Genomic DNA, 26,388 nt, shown 5'->3' with positions numbered 1-26,388 from the left:
GCAGAATCCCCCTTCCGCAGGAATGAGGAAGGGCTGTCAGCCCGGATTCCATGCTGTCATAAAATGATGCAACTCCATGGGAATGGAGGGCCGTTGGTGTGTCTTCGGGGGAAGCTCGCTCCCTCCCTCCCCCGGCCCTGCCACCCCCGCCAGTTGCCAGCCAGGCTGGGGAGTGGATTTAGCAGCCCAGTCGATTGTCCCGGGAATGATTTTTTTATAGCCAAAACTACCGCCTCCGTGGGGAGGGGATTTCTCACCAGAGCAAACCTGCCGAGTGGCGGTGAATTGGGATTTGGGTCACCTGAGAGGAGGGAAACTATGGCATGGATCTGGGGGGCTGGAGGCCACCCTGGGTGTTGCAAGGTGACAAGTCGGGCCCTGGTGAAGTGATGGATAATGGGTTTTGTTACTTTGGGACTGACCCCTTAGCCCTCACGGGAAGGGTGTTGGTTGTTAGGAGTGACTCAGCTTATGGGTGCATGTTAACAGGAGAAAGCGAGCAGAAGTGACTTAACCCAAGCACTGCAGTGAGTCAGTGCTGGACCTGGCATCCCAGGCCTCAGTTTCCCCACCTGTACAATGGGCCCTGCCCTTTGTTGCAGGGTGTGAATATCCACTGAGCGTCTGTTAACCCCACCCTAGTCTGGCCCACTCCTGAAATAAGTCCCTCTCCCAGCCGTAGTGAAAGAGGAATCTGTGGGGCTGGAATCACCCACGTATCATGCCAACCTTGTGATGAGCCCAAAACCAAAAGTGACAGCTGAAGAAGGGAGCCAGGGATGCGACATGCTGGAAATTTATTTGCAACCAACCCAACCCCCTTGCCTTTTGGGGGTTAAGGACAGCCCTGTAGGAGCTGTGGCCTGTGAGTAGTTGTGAGGTCACCTGCGTGATGTTCCCCCCATGACTGGTTTGCAGACGATGGCAGTCTACTACTGCTGCCTGCCGAGGGAGTTTCCCCTTTAGCCCAGGCGGTAGAAGCCAGTGGCGAGGTGATGGCTACCCATCCCCATGTCATTGTGGCTGACTGGTGCTACCGGGCCCCTGGGCGGCCTACAGAGAGATGTAGCAATCAGTGGAAAAGCTGTTGTGGTGCAGGAAACTGACAGGGCTGAAGGCTGGATTTCTTCTGCAGAAACGTTTCCTGCCCCCTGCTTGAATCAGGATTCCTCAGAAGTTTCAATCGCCCCGTGGAAATGGGCTGCCGGCGGCCTCCGGAGGTCATCCAGTCCAGCCCCTGTGCGGAGACGGGCCCGAGTGAACCTAGACCACCCCCCACAGGTGTTTCTCCGGCCTGTCCGTAAAAACCCCCAGTGGGGGGGATTGTCTTGGCTTCCCTTGGAAGCGATGGCAGAGCTTAGCCCCCCCTGTGCTGCCGTGATATCGAAACTAACTCGCCCGTGGCTTCGTGTCCGTCCTTCAGTGCACGTGGGTGTCCATCTTCGCTCTGAGCGCACCTGCGGACTGGCCTCAGCCCTCTCCCCCGCCCCACGGTCTTTTCTCAGCTGTCTTGCCCTCCTCTGGACTCTCCTTTTTCCTGTGAAAGGTGGCGCCCCACACCAGGGGCGGCAGGGAGAGCCAGGGGGAGCGTTTCTGGTAGCCGGGGGAGCGGCTGCTGCTGTCATCTAGCGAGTGTGGGGGGGAGAACGAACTACCACATACCCCGGCTGCAGAATGGCCGCTAAGGCCGCCTCAGAGCCAGGCAGAGCTGGACTGTCGCCTCGCGGGCCTTACGTCTGACACCTCGGACTGATGCGCCGCCCTGCGAGCCCCGGTTCCTGTTCAGCAGGACGGCAGCCCGGCCGGTCGGTGCCCGCGTGGTCGTTGTGCTCACTTGCTAGTGCAGGGTGGGGGACTCCCCCAGGAATACCTGGAAAAGCACCAGCTCGCAGGGCAGCTGGAGGCAACGTCCCGTCCTCCGTCCTGGGGAAGCTGTTCCGCGTGGGGGTACGGGAGATGGACGCGCTGGCCCAGGGAGGGTGGCTGCAGACAGGCGCTCGGAGCACTCCCTTGGGCGATGGGGGAGCCAGCATCCAACCCTGCTGCTCCACCAGGAGAGGTGGCAGAGCCCTGTTCAAATTGCTCCCCCTCTCCAGAGCAGGGGGGCCTGATCCCGGCTCTTCTCCATCCCTGCCGAGTCCCCAGCTGCTGCCTGGCTGCTCCTGCTGCCCACCCCGGGTTTTGAGGCCTCAGCCGGGTGGTGAGTTCCGAGCGTGCTTACGGGGCCAGGCCAGAGGGATCCCAGGGAACGCCCAGGCGCCCGGTCTGAGCGTCGCTCTGGGGCTTATCCCGTGGCCTGGCCCGGGGCTGCACGCGCCTGGCCCGAGGCAGGAACAGAGCTGCCTTGGACCCGTCGTTGCCACGGGTAACAGCTCAGTCGCTGGCGGGGTCTGTGAACCCCGCAGGCATCTGTCAGGGGTTTAGGTGCCGCGGGGAAGAGAGGCTACATGGCGGGGCTGGGGGCAGGGTAACAAAGCAGGTCCTGCCAGTGACTTACTGGCTCCTTCGGGCCTGTACCTCTGTTAGCATTAGGGCTGGGGGTGCATCTCCAGCTGCCTGCTTCTGAAATGTAAATGCGACCTCCGGCTTCGGAGCCATCCCCTGAGCTGAGGACGGGGCGGTCCAGCCAGTGCCGGGGAGGGTGTGTGTCTACTGGGGGGGCATTAGAAATCAGCCCTGAGCACTCTGTCTGAACAGCTGGGAGTCGGTGAATGATGATGGGGGGGGCCCTCTCTTCCCTTTCTCCTCAGCCACCCGCCTGGAAATGTCAGGTGGGAGTGTGGCAATCTTGGAAAGCTCCCCAGCTTCCCAGGGAAAACCCTTGGACCTCTGGTAGTCGTACGTCAGGGCTCCATCCCCGAAGTGCTGCAGAGCGGGCCTGGGATGGACATGCCCGGGCAGCTGCCTGTCTCCATATCCGCCTCTGGCCCTGCCGTGGGTCTTCCCCCCTTCCTGGCATGTCGGGCCTTTGAAACGGTGTCATTCCCTGCCATGGCAGCCCTGCAAGCATGGGTGGCCACCCAGGAGCATTCAGGGTCCCGCCCAGCTGGTTAGCAGAGTGCCCACAGCTCGGTTTGTGTTTTGTATTGGTGGTGCACATCGGTGCATGCAACAAACTTTATTCCCCCCGGGGGGGAACCAACCTTGAGGGCACACTGATGGCAGCCCCGTTCTGTGCTGAGGCCAGAAGCAGCCGCAGCAGAGTTACTGCCGTGCAACCCGCTCCTGCCGATGTCCAAGAGGGAGCAGAAGTGGTCGGGGGGAGGCTGTTTTCATGAGCTGCCCAGCAGAATCCACAGAGCCCAAGAATCCTCTTCATTGCGGGGCTGTAGATGGTACGTCTCAGGCGGGGGCTTCCAATTGACGGGCTGCGCCCCAGAACGGGGGGTGGGGTGGGATGTGGGGCTCAGGGTCTCGGTGCTGCAGGGGGGTCAGGTGAGCAGTGGGGGGCGCTAAGGCAGCTCCCTGCCTGTCCTGGCCCCGCAGATTGCACTGTGCCCCAGAAGCGGCCGGCAGCAGGCCCGGCTTGTAGGTGTGGGGAGAGGGAAGCGTACAGGGTTCCATACACTGCCCCTCCCCCCAGTACTAGCTCCGCATTCCCATTGGCTGGGAACCTGCTGCGGCTGCTTCTGGGGCGCAGCATGGTCTGTGGTGCCAGGAGAGGCAGGAAGCTGCCTTAGCCCCCCCGCTGCACCACTGCCCGGGAGCCGCTCGAGGTCGGCCCCTGCTGCCCCAGCCCTGACCCCCCCAAATCCAGAGCCAAAGCTCTCAGCCTCACCCTGGAGCCCACACCCCAGCCACATTATGCTGGGTCACGGCATCAACAATTTTCTTCAACTGGGTCATAAGAAAAAAAAAGGTTTGAAACCCCTGGCTAGTGTGTGCAGCAGCATTCCCACTGTGGGTGGGAGGCGCACTTCTTGCTTTGAGGAGTTTACCCTCTGAACAACCAGTGTTCCCTGTATTTTTTTCCATCCATGTGCGGAATAAATTGTATGTGCACTGAGGCATGTGCAGATGTGCACCACTAGTTGAAATACATGCTGCCGGCTGTGGGCGTGCTGCTAATCAGCTGAGTGTCTTTTGAATTTCTCCTACATGGCTGCCCAAGCGCTCCACTTACGGGGGGGTACTGTGCCTAATTTGAATGCCCCCCCTTGTGCCTCTGTTTCCCCAGCTATAAAAGCATGTTGTGGATGGGGGCGGGGTGCACACTGGGTGTTTTTGCCAAGGTTAATGGTCCTGACTCTGCTTTTGTAAAGTACTTTGGGCTCACGCCTTAGGACGGGGCCGCTTGGGAGCCAAGCATAGTGATGAGAGTAACGATGCCCACGCACCCACCGTGTGGCGTGTTTGGTTACGGAGAGTGGCCGGAGAACAGGAGCCAAGCGCCGCCTGGACGGTGAAAAGGACTTCGTGCTCTGTTGTTTCTGTAAGGAAAGCGGATGACTTCCAAGCCATCCCTGGGGCAGGGCCCTGAGCGAGGAGGTGTGCATCCGGGTTTGGTGCTGCCACCAGGGATCAGATCGTGTGACTCTCACCTTGTACGGAGTGTTTGAGCCAAGCCGCAGAATTGCACCGTTCCAGCTCAGCCTGCCAGCTCCCGAGGGCTGTTTTCAACCCCCGAGAGTTCAATCTGGCAATGAAGCCTGGTCCTTTGTCCATAGCGGGTGATTTCTAGGCGTCTTTCTGGTGCCAAGAGGTGGAGTGAGGGGGTGCAGCCCAGGCTGCCCTGCCCACACTCAGTGGAGGTGCCTCTGTGCCTGGTTTGGGAAGCTGGCCCCTCGGGAGGCACCGACCAGCTTGCCCTGTTAGGTTTCAATGATGTCTCAGCCAAATCTTGACTCCTAAGAACGGCCAGACTGGGTCAGATAAAAGATCCATCTCACCCAGTGTCCTGTCGGCCGACAGTGGCCAATGCCAGGTGCCCCAGAGGGAACGAACAGAACAGGAACTCGTCAAGTGATCCCTCCCGTCATCCATTTTAAGCCCCAGACACACGGAGGCTGGGGGCACCATTCCTACCCATCCTGGCTAGTAGCCATTGATGGACCCAACCTCCATGCATTTATCTAGTTCTTTTTTGAAACCGGTTAAAGTCCCACTCTTCACAACATCATGTGGCAAGGAGTTCCACAGGTTGTGTGTGGTGTGAAGAAAAATGTCCTTTTGTTTGTTTTAAACCTGCTAGCTATTAGCCCTGGAGGGTGTTTAGGGGGATGCCTTGTTTCACTGATTGGGTCTCAGGAACCTGAGGGCAGAGCAGCAGGTGTGAGCCAAACCTCTCCCCCGGCGCACTACATCTCCTGTCTGACACAACAGGGCCTGGGCCGGCGCGGCCTAGCCCCACTGGTATCCGCGCCCAGTGCCGCCGGCGGGCTGCTTTGACCCTCTCGCCCCTCTCTCTGTATCTCCCCCATCTCGTTCTGCATCGCCACTTCAACCCCTCGCTGCTTGTCTTCACTGCCCTGCCCGCCTCCCCCAGCCGGCCTCCCGGTACCGCCCACTCCTCGGCTCACAGGGCCCACCTGGCCGCCCCGCGCTTCCTTCTCCAACTAGCCCCCAGGCGCGCTCGTCCCGGCTGCCCCGTGCTCCGGTGGGAGACACCCTGCAGAACTCCCCTTGGCCTGCCAGGGGCTGCAGCAACGGGCGGACGGTGAGGCTGCTAAGACCCAGTACCGTCGCCCTGCGCTCCTCTATCTCATTAGCTCTCCTGTGTGTTGCCAGCCAGGCAGGGATGGTCTTGGCTTGGTGCCTGTACAGGGTCTGGTCCCGTGGATGGGAGCCCCCAGGCGCTCTGGCAACAGGGTGAGGTGTGGGTCAGTCCTCGCGGAGAGATCCTGGAGGGTGGGCTGAGCTGGAGCCCGTTAGACTCGAGGGGGTATTTCTCCGGGGCGATGGGCGTTCAGGCTTGGCCATTCAGCCGAGAGAGCGCGGGATCCACTCCCGGGAAGCGCTGACTCCCCCTGCCTGCCGTGGGAATTGAGGGCCCTGGCAGTGGGCAGGCTCCGGGCCCAGGTCTGGCAGGGGAAAGGGTGGTTACGGAGCCACCATGCCTAGAGCCTCAGGCTAGAGCCCCCTCGCTCCCAGCTGAGTTAGCTGGGCCTGAGACCGGTTCACTAGGCCGAGGACTGGTCCTGGGACAGAGCAGCCAGCCCTTCGCTGCCCTGTGTGGACATGAGGCTGCCGGGCTCCTCCACCCACAGCTCTGCCGTCCCCACCCTGTCCCACGGCCGAGCCCCCGGTGTCTGCGCAGGAGCCCCCGGAGCAGGGCTGCTGTGCTCAGGACGGGGACAAGGACACGGACACCGAGCAGCTTCTTTGCCCCATGCCTGCGCCTGAGCTGTCCTATCTTCTGTGGTGCTGGAGCTCTGAGCTGGCCCTGCGAGCTTTGGGTAAGAACTGCTTCAAGGGAGCCAAAGCTGTTGAGGGCTACGTCCCACGGGGGGGCTGGCATCAACGCCCTTTGCCCCTCAGGAAAGTCCCATCTAGTTCGGTAACAGGCTGCAGGGCTAGATGGCTCCGACTACCGGCAAAGTCTCGGTCGCTGGCTCTGGCTAAGCTCGGGTGCAGTTTGCATTTAATATTAGATGAGCTCTGCCCGGCCGGGCCCGGTCCTGCGGCAGGGCGGTCTGGCACGAAGCTGAGCGCGTTGAAGGAGTGAGGCGCATTCTCTGGCCCGTCGCTAAGCGTGCGGGGCTCTTTGCCAGTACCCCAGGGAAGGAGCTAGTTCATTTCTGGCGAAACACGCCCGTCTGCCTCCGGAGACGTTCGGACACACGCTCACGGGTGGGAAGGCACCAACCAAAATAAGTGTATTTGTTTTAACTAACACCACAAATCACTTTGGTCTGAGCCCACGCTCAGAGGCAGCAATAAATAGAACACGCTGAAATATAAGCGAGGTCAAGGCAAGACACGATCCCACTCTGTGAAGCATTTCACCACGCGACAGGGCCTGACTCCAGGATTGGCAAGGAAGAGCTTGGATGTGATTTTTTTTTTTTTCCAATTAAGCTCCAGCCATTTAAGCACAAACATCCTTCATCCGGATCGTCGGGGGAGGTGGAACTGTACAGTCGCCGCTGCTCGAGTACAACGTGATTGCTATCGAAATGCATAAGGGCTGCCGGTCGGTGACTGCTTTGAAACATACAGGCCACCCGGCTCCCTCCCGCCCACGCCACGCTGGCTGCATTCAGGGTGGCTGGAATTCGAGCCGTGTGTGTCTGCTCGGAGTCGGGCGACCCAAGCGTCGCAAAAAACCATTTCAAATTAAAGGAGCGATAATAATTCATAGGAAAAAATAAGATGTAAAAATTACATTTTAATAAATAAAACCAGTTTGACATGAATGAAGGAGGACGATTGTGCACGTCGAAAATATAAATATATAAAAATAATATAAAAATAGTTACAGGAAAGTCGCATTCACAACAGCCCTCTCTTGTTTTCTTGGAGGAAGAGCTAGAGACCTCCCTGGCCTTCAGTGAGAATGGCCACTACCCCAATAAGGACTTTGCTAATTAAGGAGCCTGCCCTCCTGCCGGGCTGTTAAATAATAATTAGTTTTGCATATCTGCACTAGACTATTAACAAAAACAATGCTAGCCAATTCTGGCCCTGTGCTGGCCACAAGCCAGGAAGGAAAATACTTTTAAAGTGTATTCATCTGGGGATTACCCACTTGTGTGGAGGGGGAAACTGAGGCAGGGATCAGGGAAGGGACATGCCTGTGGGCATGCAGGTAGTCTGTAGGAGAGCTGGGAGCCCGCTACTTGCCCCACCTCCCAGGTATAAGAAGGAGGGACGTGGCTTGGGCCGCGGGCTACACCAGGTGCATGCTTGGGGCCTGAGCTAGAGCTCATTGAGGGCAAATGGGGGGTTTGGCAGAGTACAGGTTTCTCTACGCTCAAGGAGCTGATCACTCCCAGCAATCCCCTCTCAGCAGGTGGCTCTGCCAGCCTACTCGCTTGCCCTCAGCTGGCCAGGAAAAAAAATTAAGCCTCACACCAGCTTTGTGAGGTAGGTAAACATCAGCATCCCCCATTTGACATATGGGGAAACCGAGGCACAAGTGGTTGCCCAAGATCCCACAGGGACTTGGGCCAGAGCTGGTACTCAAGAGCTCAGTCTGGCTTCCAAACAGCAAGCGGCCGGTCCTGCATATGCTCATTTGTTTAAATATTAAACAGTAACGCCATTGCACACATATATCAATATGCAGCACCAGCAGCCCCGAGCCGGCTGCCTGCCGGCTCCCAACAATCAGTGCAGATGCCCGGGACTCGCTAGACAGGAAAGGGATTGTGACCTCAAACATCCACCGTGGAAGACATCCGCCCCCAGGTCCCAAGCCCCTATAAATATTAAATAGCCATAAATATTAAATAATAATTTCTCATCTGTGGGCTCTGGCGGTGTTTGCTGCGGGGTCGTGTGCGGGGATGCACCAGCCGGGCGGAGCTCACAGATGAGAAATAAATAACCTTAAAATAGCTCAATGGGACCCGAGGTCCTGAATTCATTGGGGCAGACTCAGAGTTCGGGACTTAGTCGTAACTAGGCGCCTCTGACCGCCCAGCCTGTCCCAGTTTTTCATGCCAGCTGTCAGGTCACTCAGAGAGAGACCCGGCCCAAGCCCACCCAGTCCCGTAGCTGGGAAGGTGGGTGGTTGCTTTGCAGAGTGGTGGTTCGCTGGGGAGGGCTTTGGGCATAAGGAGGAATCGAGGGACGGTCCTTGCCCCCCGTGCAGCCCTCCCTTAGATCTCAAAGCCCAGCCCCTCCGCAGGCGCCGATGCGGGGAAGGCGGCCGTGGCGCGTCCCCGTCACAGCTGCGTGAGGTGCCGGAGGGCCCGGAGGGCCATCTCCAGGAAGCGCTGGAAGTTGGCGAGGATGATGAATCCGCCGGCTTGTTTCTCGAAGTCGGAGGAGAAGCTGGGCAGGGGGCCCTGGCCCTCGGCCACGGGGTACGTCACCGTGTTCAGCCCCAGGTCTTCCATCTGCAGGAGCGGGAGGCAGGGAGCCGCGTTAGGGAGGGAGCCAGGGCCTGACACTCCTGGGGCACCCAGACCCTGCCCTGGACACGTGGCCTCCCGCAGGCCCAAAGCGCCCCAAGCCTCAGTCGAGTGGCAGGTCAGGGCCAGGTCCCTGGGCCGCTGTCCCTGTCCCAGTCAAGCACGCTGGGCCCGGGAATGCAGCAGGGTGATGGGAAGAGGGGGACCTGGCTGCCCTCCCACCCGCCGGGCGAGCCACGGCCGGGGCAGAGCCCCAGGAGTCTGGGGGCCTGGTCCCACCCGCCGGGCGAGCCACGGCCAGGGCGGAGCCCCAGGAGTCTGGGGGCCTGGTCCCACCCGCCGGGCGAGCCACGGCCAGGGCGGAGCCCCAGGAGTCTGGGGGCCTGGTCCCACCCGCCGGGCGAGCCACGGCCAGGGCGGAGCCCCAGGAGTCTGGGGGCCTGGTCCCACCCGCCGGGCGAGCCACGGCCAGGGCGGAGCCCCAGGAGTCTGGGGGCCTGGTCCAACCCGCCGGGCGAGCCACGGCCAGGGCGGAGCCCCAGGAGTCTGGGGGCCTGGTCCCACCCGCCGGGCGAGCCACGGCCGGGGCGGAGCCCCAGGAGTCTGGGGGCCTGGTCCCACCCGCCGGGCGAGCCACGGCCAGGGCGGAGCCCCAGGAGTCTGGGGGTCTGGTCCCACCCGCCGGGCGAGCCACGGCCGGGGCGGAGCCCCAGGAGTCTGGGGGCCTGGTCCCACCCCCAGGGCGAGCCACGGCCAGGGCGGAGCCCCAGGAGTCTGGGGGCCTGGTCCCACCCCCAGGGCGAGCCACGGCCAGGGCGGAGCCCCAGGAGTCTGGGGGCCTGGTCCCACCTGCCGGGCGAGCCACGACCAGGGCGGAGCCCCAGGAGTCTGGGGGCCTGGTCCCACCCGCCGGGCGAGCCACGGCCGGGGCGGAGCCCCAGGAGTCTGGGGGCCTGGTCCCACCCGCCGGGCGAGCCACGGCCAGGGCGAAGCCCCAGGAGTCTGGGGGCCTGGTCCCACCCGCCGGGCGAGCCACGGCCAGAGCGAAGCCCCAGGAGTCTGGGGGCCTGGTCCCACCCGCCGGGCGAGCCGCGCACCTGCTGCTGAATGTTCGTGGACAGGTTGGAGACGTCCAGCCGCAGGGGGTCCACGAGGCTGGAGTGGGCCGGCAGGAGCGGGAGGAGGAGGGCGAGGTGGCCGTGGTAGATCTGGAGCCCGTCCCGGATCTGGCTGAAGCAGGCATCCTGTGGGCACGAGAGGGAAGGCGTTTAGCGCGGAGGCCGGCGCTGGGACGCGGGCCCATTCGGTGCTGCCGGGCCCTGACCGCCCTCTCTTCCGGGCGGCGTCTATCTCGGCGAAACACGCTGCCGGCGGTGACCCTCCAGCATGGCAGCGGGCCCCTTCTCCCTGGCGGGGTCCCTGGGACTCCCCTCGGGCCAGGGAAGTGACCATTGAGCTCAACACCCCGCAAAGGCCGGAGGGCGCCCACAGGCCAGGCTGAGGGATCCGTGGCGCTCTGCTGGGCACCACGGAGGCTGGCGCGGGGTGTCCCCGAGGACGGGAAGGGCTGAGTCAAGTTCCAGAGGCGTTTGCCAGGGCCGGGAGGAACCCCGCCTGGCTGTCTTTGGCGGGAGTATTTTTAGGGTTTGGTTTACAAGCCAGGCCCGGTCTTGGAGTCGCGGCTGCTGACTTAGCTGAGAGCTTGGTAGTTTAGCGGGGGGGAGGGGGGGGGGCAGCATTTGGGTCCTGTGAGCCTGGCAGAGGGACGGGGTTGACGTGGTTCCATTGTTGTGTTAGAGGAGCCCGTCCTGGCAGGAGAGAAGCCGAAGCTGAGAACCATCAGCTCATTGCAGGAGTGTCCTCTGTCCCCCACCTCCCCCCCGGGAGGCACAGCGGGGTGCGGCTCCTCTGACCCTCTCGGAGCTGACCCAGCAGCCACCTGGGAGATGGGTTCTGGTGCCAGCGGGACCTTGCCGGACTCCCTTTGCAGTCGGACTCACCACTTGGAAGGTCTTGCTGTGGCACTGGTCCAGCGGCGCTTGGGTGATGCCCAGTTTCTGCTTGACAAGCAGGAGCTCGTCCTCACTGCACAGTTGAAAGGTCGAACACTGATGTGGGGGGAGAAGAAAAGGCCCCGTCAACATTGCCTCTGTCTCAGCTAGCGAGTAGGGTTGCCAGATGGTTTAACCAAAAATACCGAACATCTCTCCCCCCTTCCCCCCCAAAAAAACCCCAAACACACACCGGGGAAAAAATTATTTGAGAAAAAAAGAAAGGGGAGACCAGGGTTGTTCAGCAAAAAAAAAAAAAAAAAAAAAAGCGTGGCCCCTTTAAGAAACACTTTTGAGTCTTTTTGGCTCTAACAGGTGGTCACCGGCAGCTTCCCACCATCTTGCCTCCCTGCACCGGGCCAGACAGCTCCCCTGTGGAACCCGGTAAGCACCCGGGATTTTCACCTCCTGGCTGGGAAAAAATTATAAAATACTGGACATTTTAGATGTCCCGTATTTTCCGAATTTTTTTACCAGACAGGAGGCGAAAATACCAAACGGTCCGGTTCAATACCAGACACCTGGCAACCCTACTAGCAAAGGCTTTTCCTGGGCCCCCCTCGCGGCTGAGAATGGGACCAGCCTGGGTTCCAGATGCCCCCCAACCCTTGAAACACTCTGGGGAAAACTGGATCCACCATTGTCAAGTGCCAAGCACGACGCAGGGGCAGAGAACAAGACCCAGGGCCCGAGGTGCGAACGAAGCCAGCTGGCGAGGCCGCGGCAAGACGAGGCTCTGGGGGTTGGTTATAGCAGGGCACAAGCTGCACAGGAACCCAGCGTGTGGTGAAAAAGGCTCCTGCCGTTCCGGGGAGCCGTGACAGGTGTCTGAGACCCGCGGAGTGACTGTCCTATCCCGCCCTGCGTTAGGATGGGGAGCCGTTTTCCTCCGCGCTCGCGAGGCAAGAGACAATGGGCTCAAGCTGCCGCCAAGGAGGTGGAGGTCACATGTTGGGAAAAACTTTCTAGCGCCGAGGGGCGTGGCCGGGCTCAGCACCTGCCGGGGAGGGTCTGGGTTTGAGACCCGGCCAGCCCGACTTTTCCGTGATCCTATTCTTCTCGCCTGCCTTTTTCCCAGCAATGTTTTGCTGTTTGCATTTTGGCATCATCCTGCCCGCTGGCCCGGCCCTGAGACGGGCAGGAAAGGAGAGGGGCTCTGCTCTGCGCATTGGCCAGCGTGGTCCTGCGGGACCGTGGAAACCGGATCAAAGCACACAGCTCCGCTGGCGGCAGCCTCCCTGCCCCACCGGGTTAAGAGACTGGAAACCACAGGCTGCAATCTCCAGGAAACATGCCCGTTCCATTCGGATCCCCCGGGCTCGCGGCCTGGCCAAGGGCCGCTTCTAAATTTAACGCGATCGGCGCGAAAAACTTTTTTTGCGGGGAGAGGAGGGGGGCAAATCCTAAGGGCCTGGTTCTGAAAACACCTCGGTGCGGGAGTACCCGAATCGGGCTGCAGACGGGTACGAGGACCAGGCCGGGAGAGAGGCCAAAGCCTGAAGAGGAGGATTCACCATCCTGCTTGCCGCCTGCATCAGGCAGGGCAGAGACACCAGACAGGGAAGGCTGCAGTTTGCACCCGCTGCACGGACGGATCCTCTGCCTCGTGGCTGGGCAAATTGTCAGGCCTGGTCCCCGAGCAGCGTCCAACGCCCCTGGGCAGGGATGGGCCCGTGTCGGCTTCTTGCTTTGGGGAGGCGAAGACGCACGGTTCCTCCTGCCCCGGGGGCCAGCGGCTGCCGGTTGCTCAGTTCGCTGGCTCAGAAGGGCCCTCGTGTGTGACCCTGCCAGTTGGGAGCTGGTCGGGTATCTGTCCCCGAGGAAGTCCAGCCCCACCTCTCTACCTCAAGGGATGGCACCACCGTGACTCCCAGCTTGTCTCCCGCGACTCAGTCCTCCCCCCAACCCAAGACTAAGCAGGAGCTGCCGGGGGAGCCTGTCTGTCCGGATCTCTGTCCGTCTGCGAGCCTGGGGGAAGATCCCAGCAGAGATGAAGTCAGAATGTCGGTGCTCAGCGCGGGCTGCCGGCACCGTCCCTTGTTAAGTCAAGTGCACGGCACAGCTCTCCCCTCCAGGCTGTGGCCCCCAGCATGACCCCCTGCCGCCAGGGAACGCTGCTGCTTTCTCACAGCGGGGAGGAGAAGCCCCTTCGTGCAGCTGGAGAGATGAGCCCCCCCGGAGTGTGTCGCCTTCCCCCTCTCCCCGCCCCAACCTCCCACGACTGGCCTCCGCGCCTCTCCCGCGACTCACCATGAGCTCCTGCAGCCGGGCCACGTCCCCTTTGATTTTGCGGATGTATTCCAGGTCCTTCTGCAGGAACTGCTGGAAATCTTGGTCCCCAGAGAACTCGGGCAGGGGGGCTGCGTGCAGCATGGTGACCCCCAAGCCCAGCACAGTGCTGACTAGCAACAGCAGCACAGCTGGGGGAGAGAGGGGAAGAGACAGTCAGGTGAGTGAGTGCCTGTCAGGCAGGATGCAGCTTATAGCATCACCCCAAAACGTGCTGTGCCCCCAATTAGGGCCCCAATTGATGGTTTCAACAAAAATACCAGACACACTTGACCTTCCATCACAATCGACATTCCATCTTAGTTAGAAAACACCGGACATTTCTATTTTCTCAGTTCTATTTTCTCAATGTGTTTCCCGAAGAGAAAGCTCAAATACTGAACTGTCCGGTTCAAAACTGGACCCCTGGCAACCCTACCCCCAATCTCTGCCCAAGGAGCGTCTAAATCAACCCAGCCTCTGTGAAAAGCGCTGACAATTAAGGCGAGAACAGGACTTTGATTTCTGCTTTCAGATGCCCAGAACTCAGAACTTTTTGGCAGTGAGACAAACACACCCGTAATCTGTACGAAATAAACCCCACCTGTGCCAAACATAACCCGTCCTGTATCAAACATGTGCCTTTCAAATGGGTGGATTTGTCCTCCCCGCTAGTCTTTTCCTGATTATACATAGACAAATATAGCAGGAAGAAGGGAAAAAAAGATTTTTAAAAAAATAAATAAAGATCAGAAAAACGAGCCAATCCTCCCACAGAGCAAATGTAGAAAGGGTTAGTCCCCAAATCAAACTTACCAGCCCGCTCACCTAGAATAAATCCAGGCAGTTTGCTACTAGGAGATCAGTGGCTACCGTTTCTGTGGCTGTCGAGTGAAGGTTCATACTTACTTTCAAGTGATCTCATTCTAAGTGCCAGGATCTTCTGGAATCTCCTCCCCTTTCAAGTTTATGACAGTTCCCGGGAATGCAAATCAGGCAGATACAAAAGCTGCACTAGTCCCTTTCAGTTCACGAATGCTGAACCTCTCATCAATACAAGGCATTTATAGTCTTGTAGGGGAAAATTCACTGTGATGAAATCATGACAAATCCTTCAGCTCACGACTAAATTCCTAGAATATTTACTCTGATAGATTTTGGATTTCGCCAAAAGGTGGTTTTTTTTTTTTAATTGTTTAATGGCTCCAACTGGTTGTCCTGGAGAGCTACTTTGTGGCTGTTAGATCCATTCTCCAGCCCTCTGGGGCAAGATGAAGAGAAACTCCATTGCCTTTTGAACCTCACAACAGCCCCAAAGCCGGCCTCTCCCCAAAATATCAGATGTCGTTGTGAGCGGACCAGACATCTCACTCCTGATCACACTTGGTTATCCTTAAAATTAAAAATAAGCAGCTGCTTTGTTCTGGAGCAACCTGAGAGGAGCGATTGTTGATTTAACCAAGTGCCTAGGTCTTTCCTTATTGCTTTGTTCGCTTGTGGTCAAGTAGAACCACTCATGTGGTATGTGCTTTGCCGCCAATGAAACCAGCATGTCTGGGCTTGCAGAGAGACACCTGTGCGTTAGGCATGGAGGGGGGCCCCTCGCCAGGGTGTCTGAACCCCAGACAGTCCCAGCCCACCCTCAGGAGAGAGGGAAGGATCACGAGTCCCAAAGAGGGAAACCGAGGCACGGCAAGGCTTTCGGCTGGCTTTCAAAGGTGGCTAGTGATGCTGGATGTCTCGTGGAAGGCCCTAAAATCAAGGAGCTGCCCTTGAAGATCTTGGCAGAAGGGACAGACCCCCAGGGCTGACGCCGGTTCCCTCTCCGTCTGCCTTGTCTCTCTGGGGGGCTAGCACGCTGGGGCAGGAATGCCTGTGGGTGAAATTCAAGGCCGTGGGACTCTTGCTGTGGATCTCAGCAGGGCCAGGACGTCAGCGTGTGTGCAGCAGCCCCGCAGCGCCGGTGGGGGACAAACGCCACTCTGGGCCTCTTCCCAGCTGCGCTGGCTGTCTTGGGATTTGGGATGGCAAAGGTTAACAGGTTAAGCAGTGGGGTGGAGCAGATCCTCCCCCATGCCTGCCTTTAATCAATGAACCCGTTAACCAATGAAACCGGATTTGACATCCCTACTCGGGATGGGGAAGGGGCCTACGACGCCAGATGTGGACACACCCCAGCAAGCCGGTGGTGGTCGCCTCTGGCGATCCTTTCCCGGATTCAAGGGTCTGACGCGAGTGCTGCTTCCGAACTCCTCGGCGTTCTCTCTTTGGCAGGCTGGTGGGGAAACCACTGCCCGGCGCCCGGCTGGCCTGCCTGACACGGAGCCAGCTGAACCAGCTCCTGATTGGGGGTGGGGCGACGTCTCCGCGGCCCCCGGGAGTTGGGCTGGGGAGCTGGGTTTGAGCCCAGCCCCGTGGCAGAGCAGGTGCAGCACTTAGTGGGCTGGCCTGGAATGTGTTGTCCGGGCTCCTTTTAACCGCAAGCTCCATGTTCCACCAGCCTGGGAATGAGGAAATGGGGATTCTGGGTAAGTCCCAGAGCAATAAAAAATCCAACCCGCACAGCCCTGGCACGGGGAGGGAGACCATGTGTCCAGCACCATCTCTCAGAGCCAAGTGATGTGGGGAAGAGGGAGCTGGGACCTGACTCTCCCCCCCGCCACACACTTCACCTCTGTGGTCTTGATCAAATCCCCTCATCTCCGGGGCCAGTCAGCAGGCTCGGGTTGTTCCATGGATGTTCTCCCCACCTGGGCTCCGTGGGGATCCCCGGTTCCAGCGAGGGTAGGTCCGCCAGAGGCAACAGCTCCCGGTTTTGAAGGAAGCATGAACAGAGCGTAACCTGAGCCCGCCCGCCCCAGGCAATTGCTCTGAGAGGCGCAAATCACGCCAGCCACCTCAATGGAGTGTTAACTCTGAACCCTAAGGACAACCTGGACGCTTTCGGTGGTGCTCTGCCGCTGATTCATTTGAGCAGCACCACTTAGCTGGCGCTTGTTGTGCCCTAAGCTGGAACGGCTGCTTTGGCAAAAGGCAAAAGAAAGAGCCGAGGGGGGTCACATAGTGGGGGGCGGGGGGGCAGAAGAGCTGGAAAAGTTCTAACTTTTGGCTCCACCCGCTCCCCCAGCTCCAGCTGTCCTCCTCCGAAGGCCCCCATAGGGAGGTGCGTAGGGCCCCACCTGCTTCCCAGATTGAGCCGAAAGAACAAGCAGCTACCTCTGGGGAGAGCGTAAGGAGGCCGGGGCGGGGGAACGAAGTGGAAAGGAATCGGAGGAGAAGCAGGCTGGGGATACCCCAGGGCAGGCAGCACCTGTTGGGATTGGTGTTGAGCTGGTGAAAGGGACAAAATCGCAGATCCCTGGAGTGTGGGGATGTCACTGATGCACCGGCTGGGCCCGCTGGCTTACAGGAGAGAGAGGAAACTGAGGCGGGGCCAGGTCTGATGCTAGGTTTCTGGTGCCCTGTTGTGGAACCTGACAGACAGTTCCCTGCGCTGCCCACTAGACCCATAACAACAGCCAAACTGGGTCAGGCCAAAGGCCCATCTAGCCCAGTGTCCTGTCTGCTGATAGTAGCCAGTGCCAGGTGCCCCAGAGGGAGTGAACAGAACAGGAAATCATCAAGTGATCCCTCCTCTGTCACCCATTCCCAGCCTCTGACAAACAGAGACTAGGGACACCATTCCTGCCCATCCTGGCTAATAGCCACTGAGGGACCTAACCTCCATGAATTTATCTAGCTCTTTTTTGAACCCTGTTAGAGTCCTGGCCTTCACAACATCCTGTGGCGAGGAGTTCCACCGGTTAACTGTGCATTGTGTTCCTGACTTCAGGCGATAATTCAAGTAATCCAAGGCTATAACACTGCTCCTAAGGATCTGAATTGTTTTCATAAAAGAGAAGTTAGCTTAGTGGTTGGAGCGCAAGGGATGGGGCATCAGGACTCCTGGGTTCTCCTGCTTGCTCGGTGGTCCGGGGAGTGGCTAGCTCCCCCTCTCTGTGCCAGGGACTGGAGAAATGGGGTATGAATGCCAATTGCTCACCAGCCTGATCTGCATCACGTCCTTCTACAGGCTGCAAGGCAGAATTCAGTGTACTCCATAAACATTTCTGGCTGATGCTCGCCCGGGGGACAGGGGCCAACCCTGCCTGTGGCTCCCTGACTGGAGACAGGCTGGAGAGCCCCTCGCCGTGGGCTGGGCAGAGCCGGTGCCCTGGGGAATGTCGCTGGTTGGGAGGCAGAGTCTCCCAACATACAGCCTCTGGCGGGAAGGCCGGTGGCAAAGTTTCCAGGCTTTCAAATGTCCCTCCGGCTGCAGCCCGATTTCAGGCCCTGACCCCACTGGGCGGCGAAAGGAGCGAGGGGGCGAAATCACCCCTGTCGGTCTTGATCCCTGGGACGGCAGATGCCCCCTCCTTGGAACTGGGGAAGATGGAAAGTGCTGGCTCAGGGTGACCCATTGGGCGTGTCAGCTGCCTTTTGTTTTTCAAGAATTCGGGCCATTAAAAAGAAGAGTGTGTGAGTCAGAAACAGGCCTGGAGGGGAAGTCAGAGCGGCTTTCTCTTGCAGGGCCTGGGGGCAAGCCCAGGAGCGACGGGGATGGGCATGTGAGAGGGAGCTGGGTCATGGTTATCAGGCTTGGTGGAGTTTCCACCAGGCTTGGCCAACCCCCTTGGGAAACGTGACCTTTTGTGGTGGAGCCACAGCGTTTGAGCAACCCCGAGCTCCACGCCCCAGGCCGGAGGCTCTGCTAGGCCTGAGACTGAGCTGAGGGGAGGGGGCTGAGCTAGCCAGAGCAGCTGTCCCCCCCCCCCCCCCGCCAGCGTGGATGGGGCTCACGGAGAGTCCTGCCCACATAGCAACCACGCCTGAGCCCTGGCCCGGGCGGACCCATGGGCCCCGGGCACGTCACGGGGGGGAAGGACTCTTCTTTGCGGCACCTTCTCCCAGGGTGTCGCTCAGCCCAATTCAGCTGGAGAGCTCACGGCGCAGAAAGCCCCCGCCCCCGCGTAGGGTTACCAGATGGCTTTCAAAAAAATACCGGACACACATGATCTCAGAATGGGGGGGGGGGACCAGTCGGGAGGGAAACAGGGCTGGTCAAGAGAGGGTCAGGGAGAGCGGGGCTGATCGCGGCGGGGGGGAGGGCTGGCTGGGAAGAGGTCGGGGGGAGCGGGGCTCGCTGGGGGGATCCGGCTGTTGGGGAGCAGGGCTGGCCGGGAGGGGGTTGGGGGAAGCGGGGCTCGCTGGGAGGAACTGGCCGGCGGGGAGTGGGGCTGGCTGGGAAGGGGTTGAGGGGGGAAGGCCTCGCTGGGGGGAACTGGCCGGTGGGGAGCAGGGCTGGCTGGGAGAGGGTTGGGGGGGCTGGCCGGGAAGGGGTTGGGAGGAGCGGGGCTCGCTGGGGGGAACTGGCCGGCGGGGAGCAGGGCTGGCTGGGAGAGGGTTGGGGGGGGCTGGCCGGGAAGGGGTTGGGAGGAGCGGGGCTCGCTGGGAGGAACTGGCCGGCGGGGAGCAGGGCTGGCCGGGAGGGGGTTGAGGGGGGAAGGCCTCGCTGGGAGGAACTGGCTGGCGGGGAGCAGGGCTGGCCGGGAGGGGGTTGAGGGGGGAAGGCCTCGCTGGGGGGAACTGGCCGGCGGGGAGTGGGGCTGGCTGGGAAGAGGTCGGGGGGAGCGGGGCTCGCTGGGGGGAACTGGCCGGCGGGGAGCAGGGCTGGCCGGGAGGGGGTTGAGGGGGGAAGGCCTCGCTGGGGGGAACTGGCCGGCGGGGAGCCGGGCTGGCCGGGAGGGGGTTGAGGGGGGAAGGCCTCGCTGGGGGGAACTGGCCGGCGGGGAGCAGGGCTGGCCGGGAGGGGGTTGAGGGGGGAAGGCCTCGCTGGGGGGAACTGGCCGGCGGGGAGCCGGGCTGGCCGGGAGGGGGTTGAGGGGGGAAGGCCTCGCTGGGGGGAACTGGCCGGCGGGGAGCCGGGCTGGCCGGGAGGGGGTTGAGGGGGGAAGGCCTCGCTGGGGGGAACTGGCCGGCGGGGAGTGGGGCTGGCTGGGAAGGGGTTGAGGGGGGAAGGCCTCGCTGGGGGGAACTGGCCGGCGGGGAGCAGGGCTGGCCGGGAAGGGGTTGGGAGGAGCGGGGCTCGCTGGGGGGAACTGGCCGGCGGGGAGCAGGCTGGCAGGGAAGGGGTTGAGGGGGGAAGGCCTCGCTGGGGGGAACTGGCCGGCGGGGAGCAGGGCTGGCCGGGAGGGGGTTGAGGGGGGAAGGCCTCGCTGGGGGGAACTGGCCGGCGGGGAGCAGGCTGGCAGGGAAGGGGTTGAGGGGGGAAGGCCTCGCTGGGGGGAACTGGCCGGCAGGGAGCCGGGCTGGCCCGGGCACATGCAGATCTTGGGGTGCTGCCCGACCCACACATGGTCCCGGCGGGGTGCACGGGAGAGTCCATCCTGCCCCGGCCCCGGCCCCGCCCCCCTCCTCTCTACTGCATACTGCCTGGCTGGTGGACACGCTCACGCAGCACACAACTACGTCCTGATACTCATGATAACAATAAAACAATTAGAAAATACCCAACATTTCTATGTCCAGTATTTTCTCAATTTGTTTCCCGGACAGAAAGCTCAAATACCGGCCTGTCCTGTTCAAAACTTTACCCCCGAGACCCGGCCTGGTGTCTGTCTCTGCGCCCCCCGAGCCAATGAGCGGGAGTCACAAGGGAGCGGTCGATTGTGCGTCCTGGGGGGTGAGTGGATGTAGAAATCCGCAGGCCAAGGTTTTCCTGTTTCCACTGCTGGGGCCTTGCTCCTGGATTGCCTGGGGGGCGGGGCGGGCGAGTGCAGGATGTGACCCAGCCTGGTTTGGAAATCCTGGATGCTTGTAGATTTCCCAAGCGGGAAGAGCTGGGATCAGCTTTTGCTTTTGCTCCCGGAGCAGGGCATGAAGAAACCAGACATGCCCATCGTGCGCGGACACGTTAGTTCATTCTCTCGCCTCGTCACCGCAAACAAATTCAGATGTGAGAGCCCTAGGCTCTACCCCAGTTCCCCTGGAAAGGGAGGCCAGCTGGCCCAGTGGTTAAAGCTTGGGATGCTGGCGGCCCAGTGCAAAGGGGGCGGTGTCAGCATCCGAGGGCAAGGGGCAGTGGGGGCGGCGATGCAGGTACGGATGGGAAAGCCCCAGGGCACTGCCCGGGACCCAGGCTCTCCTGCTAGTTACAGGATTTCACCTTCCCTCAGAAATTGCCCAGTGTTGCTGTGTGCCGTTCAGCCGCAGTGCTCCACCCCAGAGCGGGCTGCATTTTAGGGATGGAGGAGGCGAATCCTCTGGGCGTGGGAGATTTGTTAAGCACCCGAGGGCCCTTTGAAGTGAATGTCTCCGTTTCTGGCCAGCTGGGATCTCCCGGCACCCATCACCATAGTCTCTGGGCTCCTCAGGTGGAGGGTGCTAAAGTACCTGCAGCTGGCGGGGTGGGCTGCTGGGGGGGCTGTTTTCTGAAAGGGCCCCTCCTGGGCGGATCCGCCTGCTTTAAAGGTGGCCATTCAGCGACTAACAGAGTCCAAGACTGGCTGGGCAGCTCAAACCCAGCCCTCCTGGAGCCTCAGCCAGGCCCTGGAGCAGCTCTGGCCAGGCCGTGGCTGCAGCGCGTCAGCGTGTTCTCCCTCCACCTGCTGCTCTTTGGGCATCTCATTTGCCCACCTCCCCCTCCTGGAGCCGCACAGAGAGCAGTGGGGACCCACCCTGCATGGCACTGGCCAGGGCTTCTGAGCTCTCCAGGCTGCACACTGAGGCTACGTCTACACTGCAAGCGCGTTTTTGCACAAGAAAATTTACAATAAAACAGCAGAATAGAGGTAGAGTTTCCAGATGGTTTAACCAAAAATACCAAACACCTCCCCCCCCCCCCCAAAAAAAAACAACACCGGGGAAAAATTTCTGTTGAGAAAAAAGTTTTTGAGCAAAAAAAAAAACAAAAAAACCCAGCATGGATCATGGCCCTTTTAAGAAATGCCTTTTGAGGCTTTTTGCTGGCGGCCATCTTGTTTTCCTGCTCGAGCCAACTCCCCTGCAGAACCAGATAAGCTGGAGGAAGGGGGGGCGGCTGGGCCCGGTTTCTGAGTGTATGTAGGGTTGCCAGGTGTCTAGTATTTTTGCCTCCTGGCAGGGAAAAAAAAAATCAGAAAATACCAGACATTGTAGGTGTCCACTATTTTCTGCATTTTTTTTTACCGGACAGGAGACAAAAATACCGGACTGTCCGGGTCAATACTGAACACCCGGCAACCCTAAGCAGAGGGCGTTCTGTGGTGTAGGTTTACCTCTTTCTACGAGGAATAACTCCTTTTTGCGCAAGAGTTCTTGCGCAAAAAGAAGTGTGTGGAAGCTCCGCAGGGTTTCTTGCACAAAAAGAGATTATCCAAAAAAGCATCAGAGTTTTCTTGTGCAAGAGCGTCCATGCAGTGTGGACGCTCTCTTGTGCAAAAGCACCTCACTTTTAAGATGTGCTTCGAGGTGTGGACGTGCTTTTCCGCAAAAACTTCTTGCGCAAAAACCCTGCAGTGTAGACAAAGCCTAAGAGTAGGTCTACACTACAGAGCTGTCGGGAAAACGGGCTGCTTTTCTGAGAAAACTTAAGGAACAGCCACACTGCAATTGCTGTCTTCCACAAGAAAATTAGAAGAACTGAGAGGTTTTTTTTCCGGCATTAGTAATCCTCATTCTAGAGGAAGAAGCCTTTTTGCGAAAGAGCTCTTTCGCAAAAAGGCGTCTGTGGACAGGAAAGAGGGAATGTTTTCAGAAGAAGAGGAAAGAGGAAAAAGCACAGGTGCCCTGATGGCCACTCCGCCCATAGCAATCACAGCTGACATGCAAGAGAGCGTCCATTCAGACCGGACGCTCTCTTTTGAAAAAGCCGATCACTTTTCCGATGCACTTTGGCAGCGTGGACGCCCTTTCGGAAGAAGTTTTTTGGGAAGATCTCTTCCAAAAAAAGCTTCTTCCGAAAGAAGCCTGCAGTGTAGACGTAGCCTCAGTGTCCCGGGTGTAGGCGGGGCCTGAGGCTCCTCTAGGACCCTTGGGTACGGTTGCCAGATACCTTCACAAAAAATCCCGAACAGGCAGGGAAAAATTGGTTGAGCGCAACAACAACAACAACAAAAAAGTCGCCGCACCTTTAAATTACCGCACTCGTCGCTCCCCCCACTCCCTTCCCCGCTTGCCCTTGAAAACACCGCCAGCCATCTTTTTCAGCTGTTGTGCCTTTAAATTACCACACTCCTTGCTCTCCCCACCCGCCCTCGCAGACACTGCCGGCCTTCCCTCTGAGGAAAACAAAAATTATCGGATATTCTGGGGTTTTTTTACCGGACGGAAGGCGAAAATACCGAACTGTCCGGGTGAGAACTGGACACCAGGCAACCCTACCATCCAGCAGATCCAGTCCTGAGTGCGGGGGGATGGCCGGCCTGGCAGGTCTGGCTCCTCACTGCCCTACTGTGGGACCCATGGTCAATCCTGGCATTGCTGGGCCTCAGCTGCCCATCCCAGAATGGGCCCAGCCATCTAGTTCATAGCCCCCACTTGGTGGCCCACAGGGCTTGGACCAGGCCAGGGAACTGTAAAGGGAGTGGGGGGGGGGGGGTCTGTGAGCATCCGCCTGGCTTGAAGCCACCTGGGGCAGGGAAGGGACAAAACCGGCTGGCCTTTGAACACCCACAGCCAAGCAGAGAGCCCTTCCAGGGACAGGGTAGGAGGGGGTGGGGCACCTGCCCCCACCCGGGCCGGCTGCAGCCCTGTCCAGCGAGCAGTTCTTCCACCCGGGGCTGGTCAGGCTCCGTAGCCCCAAGCACAAGGCGACCATTACAAGACAGACTCTAAATAAACGCCAGGGGACGTTCCGGCGCAGGGAGACCCCAGCCCCACTCCCTGCCCTGCTCCGGGGCAGCGGGTGTCAGCCCAGCTTACGTGCCCCCCGCAGCAACAGGCCCTGTCATCTTTTCCATCCATGTGCGGAATAAGTTTTATGTGCAGCCAGCCATGTGCGGATGGGTACCACCGGCAGGAACAGCGGCGGGAGCTCTGCTAATCAGCCAGGCGGCACCAGAATCTCCCCCGAGCGGCTGCCCAAGCACCCGGCTGACCGGCCACGCAGCCCGCTCGCCCCACTCCCAGGGGAAAGCTACCGAGGGGGAGCGGTGGCGTTGGCTGAGACAGCCTCAGCATTGCCTGTGCCAGAGTGGCCACGCTGGGGGCTGTGGGACAGGAGTGAGGGGCACGGACAGAGCCGGGGGCAGGGCCTGGTCTCTTTGCTGCTGGGCGCGTTGCTCTTCCCGGGGGGCCAATGCTCGGCGGGCGACGGCTCAGGGCTAACGGGGCTGAGCATCGTCCGCGCCCAGGGCTCCAAGGGCTCTCAATGCCCGGCTTGCCCAGGGCTGCAGTGGGGGGCGCCCCCCGGTGGCGCAGTGAAGTTAGGGGACACCAGCGAATAGGTTCCTCCTCTCTCCAGCACTGGGGTGCACGTGCCCTGGGTGGAGAGTTCCCGGGCAGGTCGGCACAGGCCTGGGATCGTGGGCCCCCCGGGGGTCCCCTGCCTTGTGTAGGGAAGGGACTCACTCCCGGACAGCCAGCGGCTCTGTGCAAAGCGACCCCCCCCCCTCGCCGGAGCCGTGGCCCCAGCTGTCCCAAGCCCCACTGGCTTCCCCTGTGGGAACTGGGATTCGTTCACCGAGCCGGGCTTGGCTGAGTCGAATCCTCTGGCGGCCCCTTCCTAGCAGCCCGGTCACTTCCACCAGGCCTCTCCCCGCCGCAGCCTGGGGGCGACCCGTCTCCGCCTCTCCCAACTCGACGGGCACAGTCAGTCTCCTACAGCCGGAGCAGCGCGGCCAGCGGACCACCCGGACCCTCCTCCTGGCCGATCCCTGGCCACTACCCCCACTGGCGCGTGTGACAGCCCCAGGGCGGCTGGCTGCAATGGGCCGGGACAAGCAAACGTACCGGAGCCGGGTGGTTCTCTGCTTCCTGAATGGCCTGCTAGAGGCGGGGGCCAGGCTCTCAAGGCAGGCAGGCACCTGAGGCTAGTGAAGAACTTGCCCAAGCAGCAGGCTCATCAGGCAGCTGTGGCCAATGAAGGTCGGGCTGGGCTACTTTAGAAGGTTTCTTCCCAGGTAAGGGAGTGTGAGTGTGGACTGGACTGGACAAGGAACATGTGTTTGCATGGGCAGTGGATAAAGCTAGGGCTGGGGGCAGCAAGCCCCCCCCCCCCGTCCCTTTGACTGAGGCTCTCCCCCTGTGTGACCCCCCCCACGAGGAGGGCAGGTGTTTGTGCCCCCCAGCTTCCCTGGCCCTGGCGGGTGGGCGCTGGGGGCACCTTCTCTCCGCCCCAGTATGCCTACGGTAGGGATGCCGGGGTGAAGTCTGGGCGGGGCAGGCAGACTTGCCCACCTAGCGTACCTGCTGCCCCGAGAGGTTGGGCTGAAGCAGGGATGATCGGCTCAGATCCCAGGGAGCAGGTACTGGGGACTGTTTGGGGCAGTGGCTGGGGGAAAGGCTGCTGGATTGGGGCTAGAGGAACACCCCCCGCCCCCCTCTGTTGGTTGCTGCTACTGAGGGTCCCTGGGTGGATCCTGGAGTAGTGAGCAGGCCTCGTTCCCCCCCCCAAACAACCTGTTCTTGGAAAGGGAGGCCAGGATCCGGGAGGGGCCTCCCGTGACTTAGTGGGCCGCGACCCTGGCCTCTAGGAGAGGTGAGAGGCGGTGGGGGGCTCACAACGCTCCTCGGAGGCAGACGATAACGGCCCAGACACATGGGGCCCATGGGGCACGGCCGGAGCTTTGCCACACGGTTACTAAAAGCAGGGGCCGGTTCCAGCTTCCCGGGTGCAGGAGCAGGGACTGGCTGCCTGGCAACTCCCTCCTGGCTCTCGCTCTCTGCTTACGGGACCCGGCCGCGGGGAGACTCCCAAGGCGGGACGCAGTGGGGTGTGGAAGGGGGTGGGCTCCCCTCCCGGCCTGGTGGAGCTCGGTGCGACTCCGGCTGAGGCGTCCCATTCGTCCGGGCTGTTGTGTGTATCTTGTTTCGGCATGGCCGTAAGGAAATCCTGCGTCCCGCCGGCTGGCCGCGGGGCTGGGGCTGGGGCTGGCCGCAGGCGTGTCAGGCCTACCCGGGCGGAGAAGCTCGATGGGCGACGCGCCATTCCAGCGACCACGGCTGCGGATTCTCCCCCGAGCTTGGTCACTGGCCCCCCGGGGGGGAGGCTGATGGGAGAAATGCTCCCCCACCGCTTTGCTGATACGTTCCCTCTGCTATCCCAGCCCTGGGCTCCCCTCCCAGGTGCCCGTCACACAGATTGGCTTCTCTTCCTTACAATCCCTTTCTTGCTGCCCCCATTCATGTCCCTCCCTGCGCTGCAGGCGCTGCCCATCCCTGTGTGTTGGGGGGCTGCTCGCACAGTGGCCACCTGAGGGTTAGGGAGGGGATTGTCCCCGCAGGGATCCCCAGGGGGTCTCCGCGGGGTGTGTCTGCCCTTTCCCTGGCTCCTTGGTGCCCTGTGCAGGCTCCCTGAACTCCCGCTGCACCGAAAACTGCATCAGCCAGGGGCTGGGGTTAGAACTCCTACGACGGTGCCACAGCCCCCTCTAGTGGCTGCTCTGGGTAACGGCATCACCCCATTAGCTAAAGGGGCGCAGGGGGGATGTGGAAGGTTCTGGGATCAAACCCAGCATGTGCCTGGTGTCATGCGCCGATCTCCCGCACGGGGGACTCCAGCTTCAACTTTCCATCCGTGTGGCTGACCATACCCTTCGAAGGGCGGCAAAAAGAGGGGTGGGCCCCTCTGTATGCTGGCTATTAGGGTTTCATCAGGGGGCCCATCACCCTAGTATCTGGGCACCTTCCTCATAAACTCTCTAGCACCAGCGATGCCCCGGCTGCACCTCAGTGGGTCTCTGGCTCTGTACCCTTCAGGGCCAGAACTCTGCTGGGGGAGGGAGGGCTGGTGGCTTGGAGGGTGGGATTTGTTGGCAGATTTGAGGGTTTTCCCCTTTTCGCTCTGACGGGGAAATTATCCAGTGATCCTTCCC

General features: G+C 60.6%; 1 protein-coding gene across 4 annotated transcripts; it reads right to left on the bottom strand.

Annotated features, from left to right (window-relative positions):
- Positions 1-7,106: 7,106 nt before the first annotated feature.
- CSF3 (colony stimulating factor 3) lies at positions 7,107-24,422 on the bottom strand. 4 transcript variants are annotated; one of them, XM_075911427.2, is made up of 5 exons: positions 24,305-24,422; positions 13,319-13,488; positions 11,018-11,125; positions 10,115-10,261; positions 7,107-9,002 (listed from the first exon to the last, which is right to left on the bottom strand). In XM_075911427.2, exons 2-5 carry the CDS (start codon positions 13,439-13,441, stop codon positions 8,829-8,831), a joined length of 552 nt encoding a protein of 183 aa, XP_075767542.1. In that variant the 5' UTR covers positions 13,442-13,488; positions 24,305-24,422; the 3' UTR covers positions 7,107-8,828. The 4 variants fall into 4 exon arrangements, with proteins under 4 accessions (XP_075767542.1, XP_075767540.1, XP_075767543.1 ...); XM_075911425.2 differs by lacking the exon at positions 24,305-24,422 and adding an exon at positions 14,246-14,377; XM_075911428.2 differs by lacking the exon at positions 24,305-24,422 and adding an exon at positions 14,165-14,271.
- Between the last annotated feature and the right edge of the window lie 1,966 nt (positions 24,423-26,388).

This window comes from Pelodiscus sinensis, chromosome 29 (assembly GCF_052426305.1).
Source record: "Pelodiscus sinensis isolate ZL-2025 chromosome 29, ASM5242630v1, whole genome shotgun sequence".
NCBI lineage: Eukaryota > Metazoa > Chordata > Testudines > Trionychidae > Pelodiscus > Pelodiscus sinensis.
This window is presented reverse-complemented; position numbering and strand designations above follow the sequence as displayed.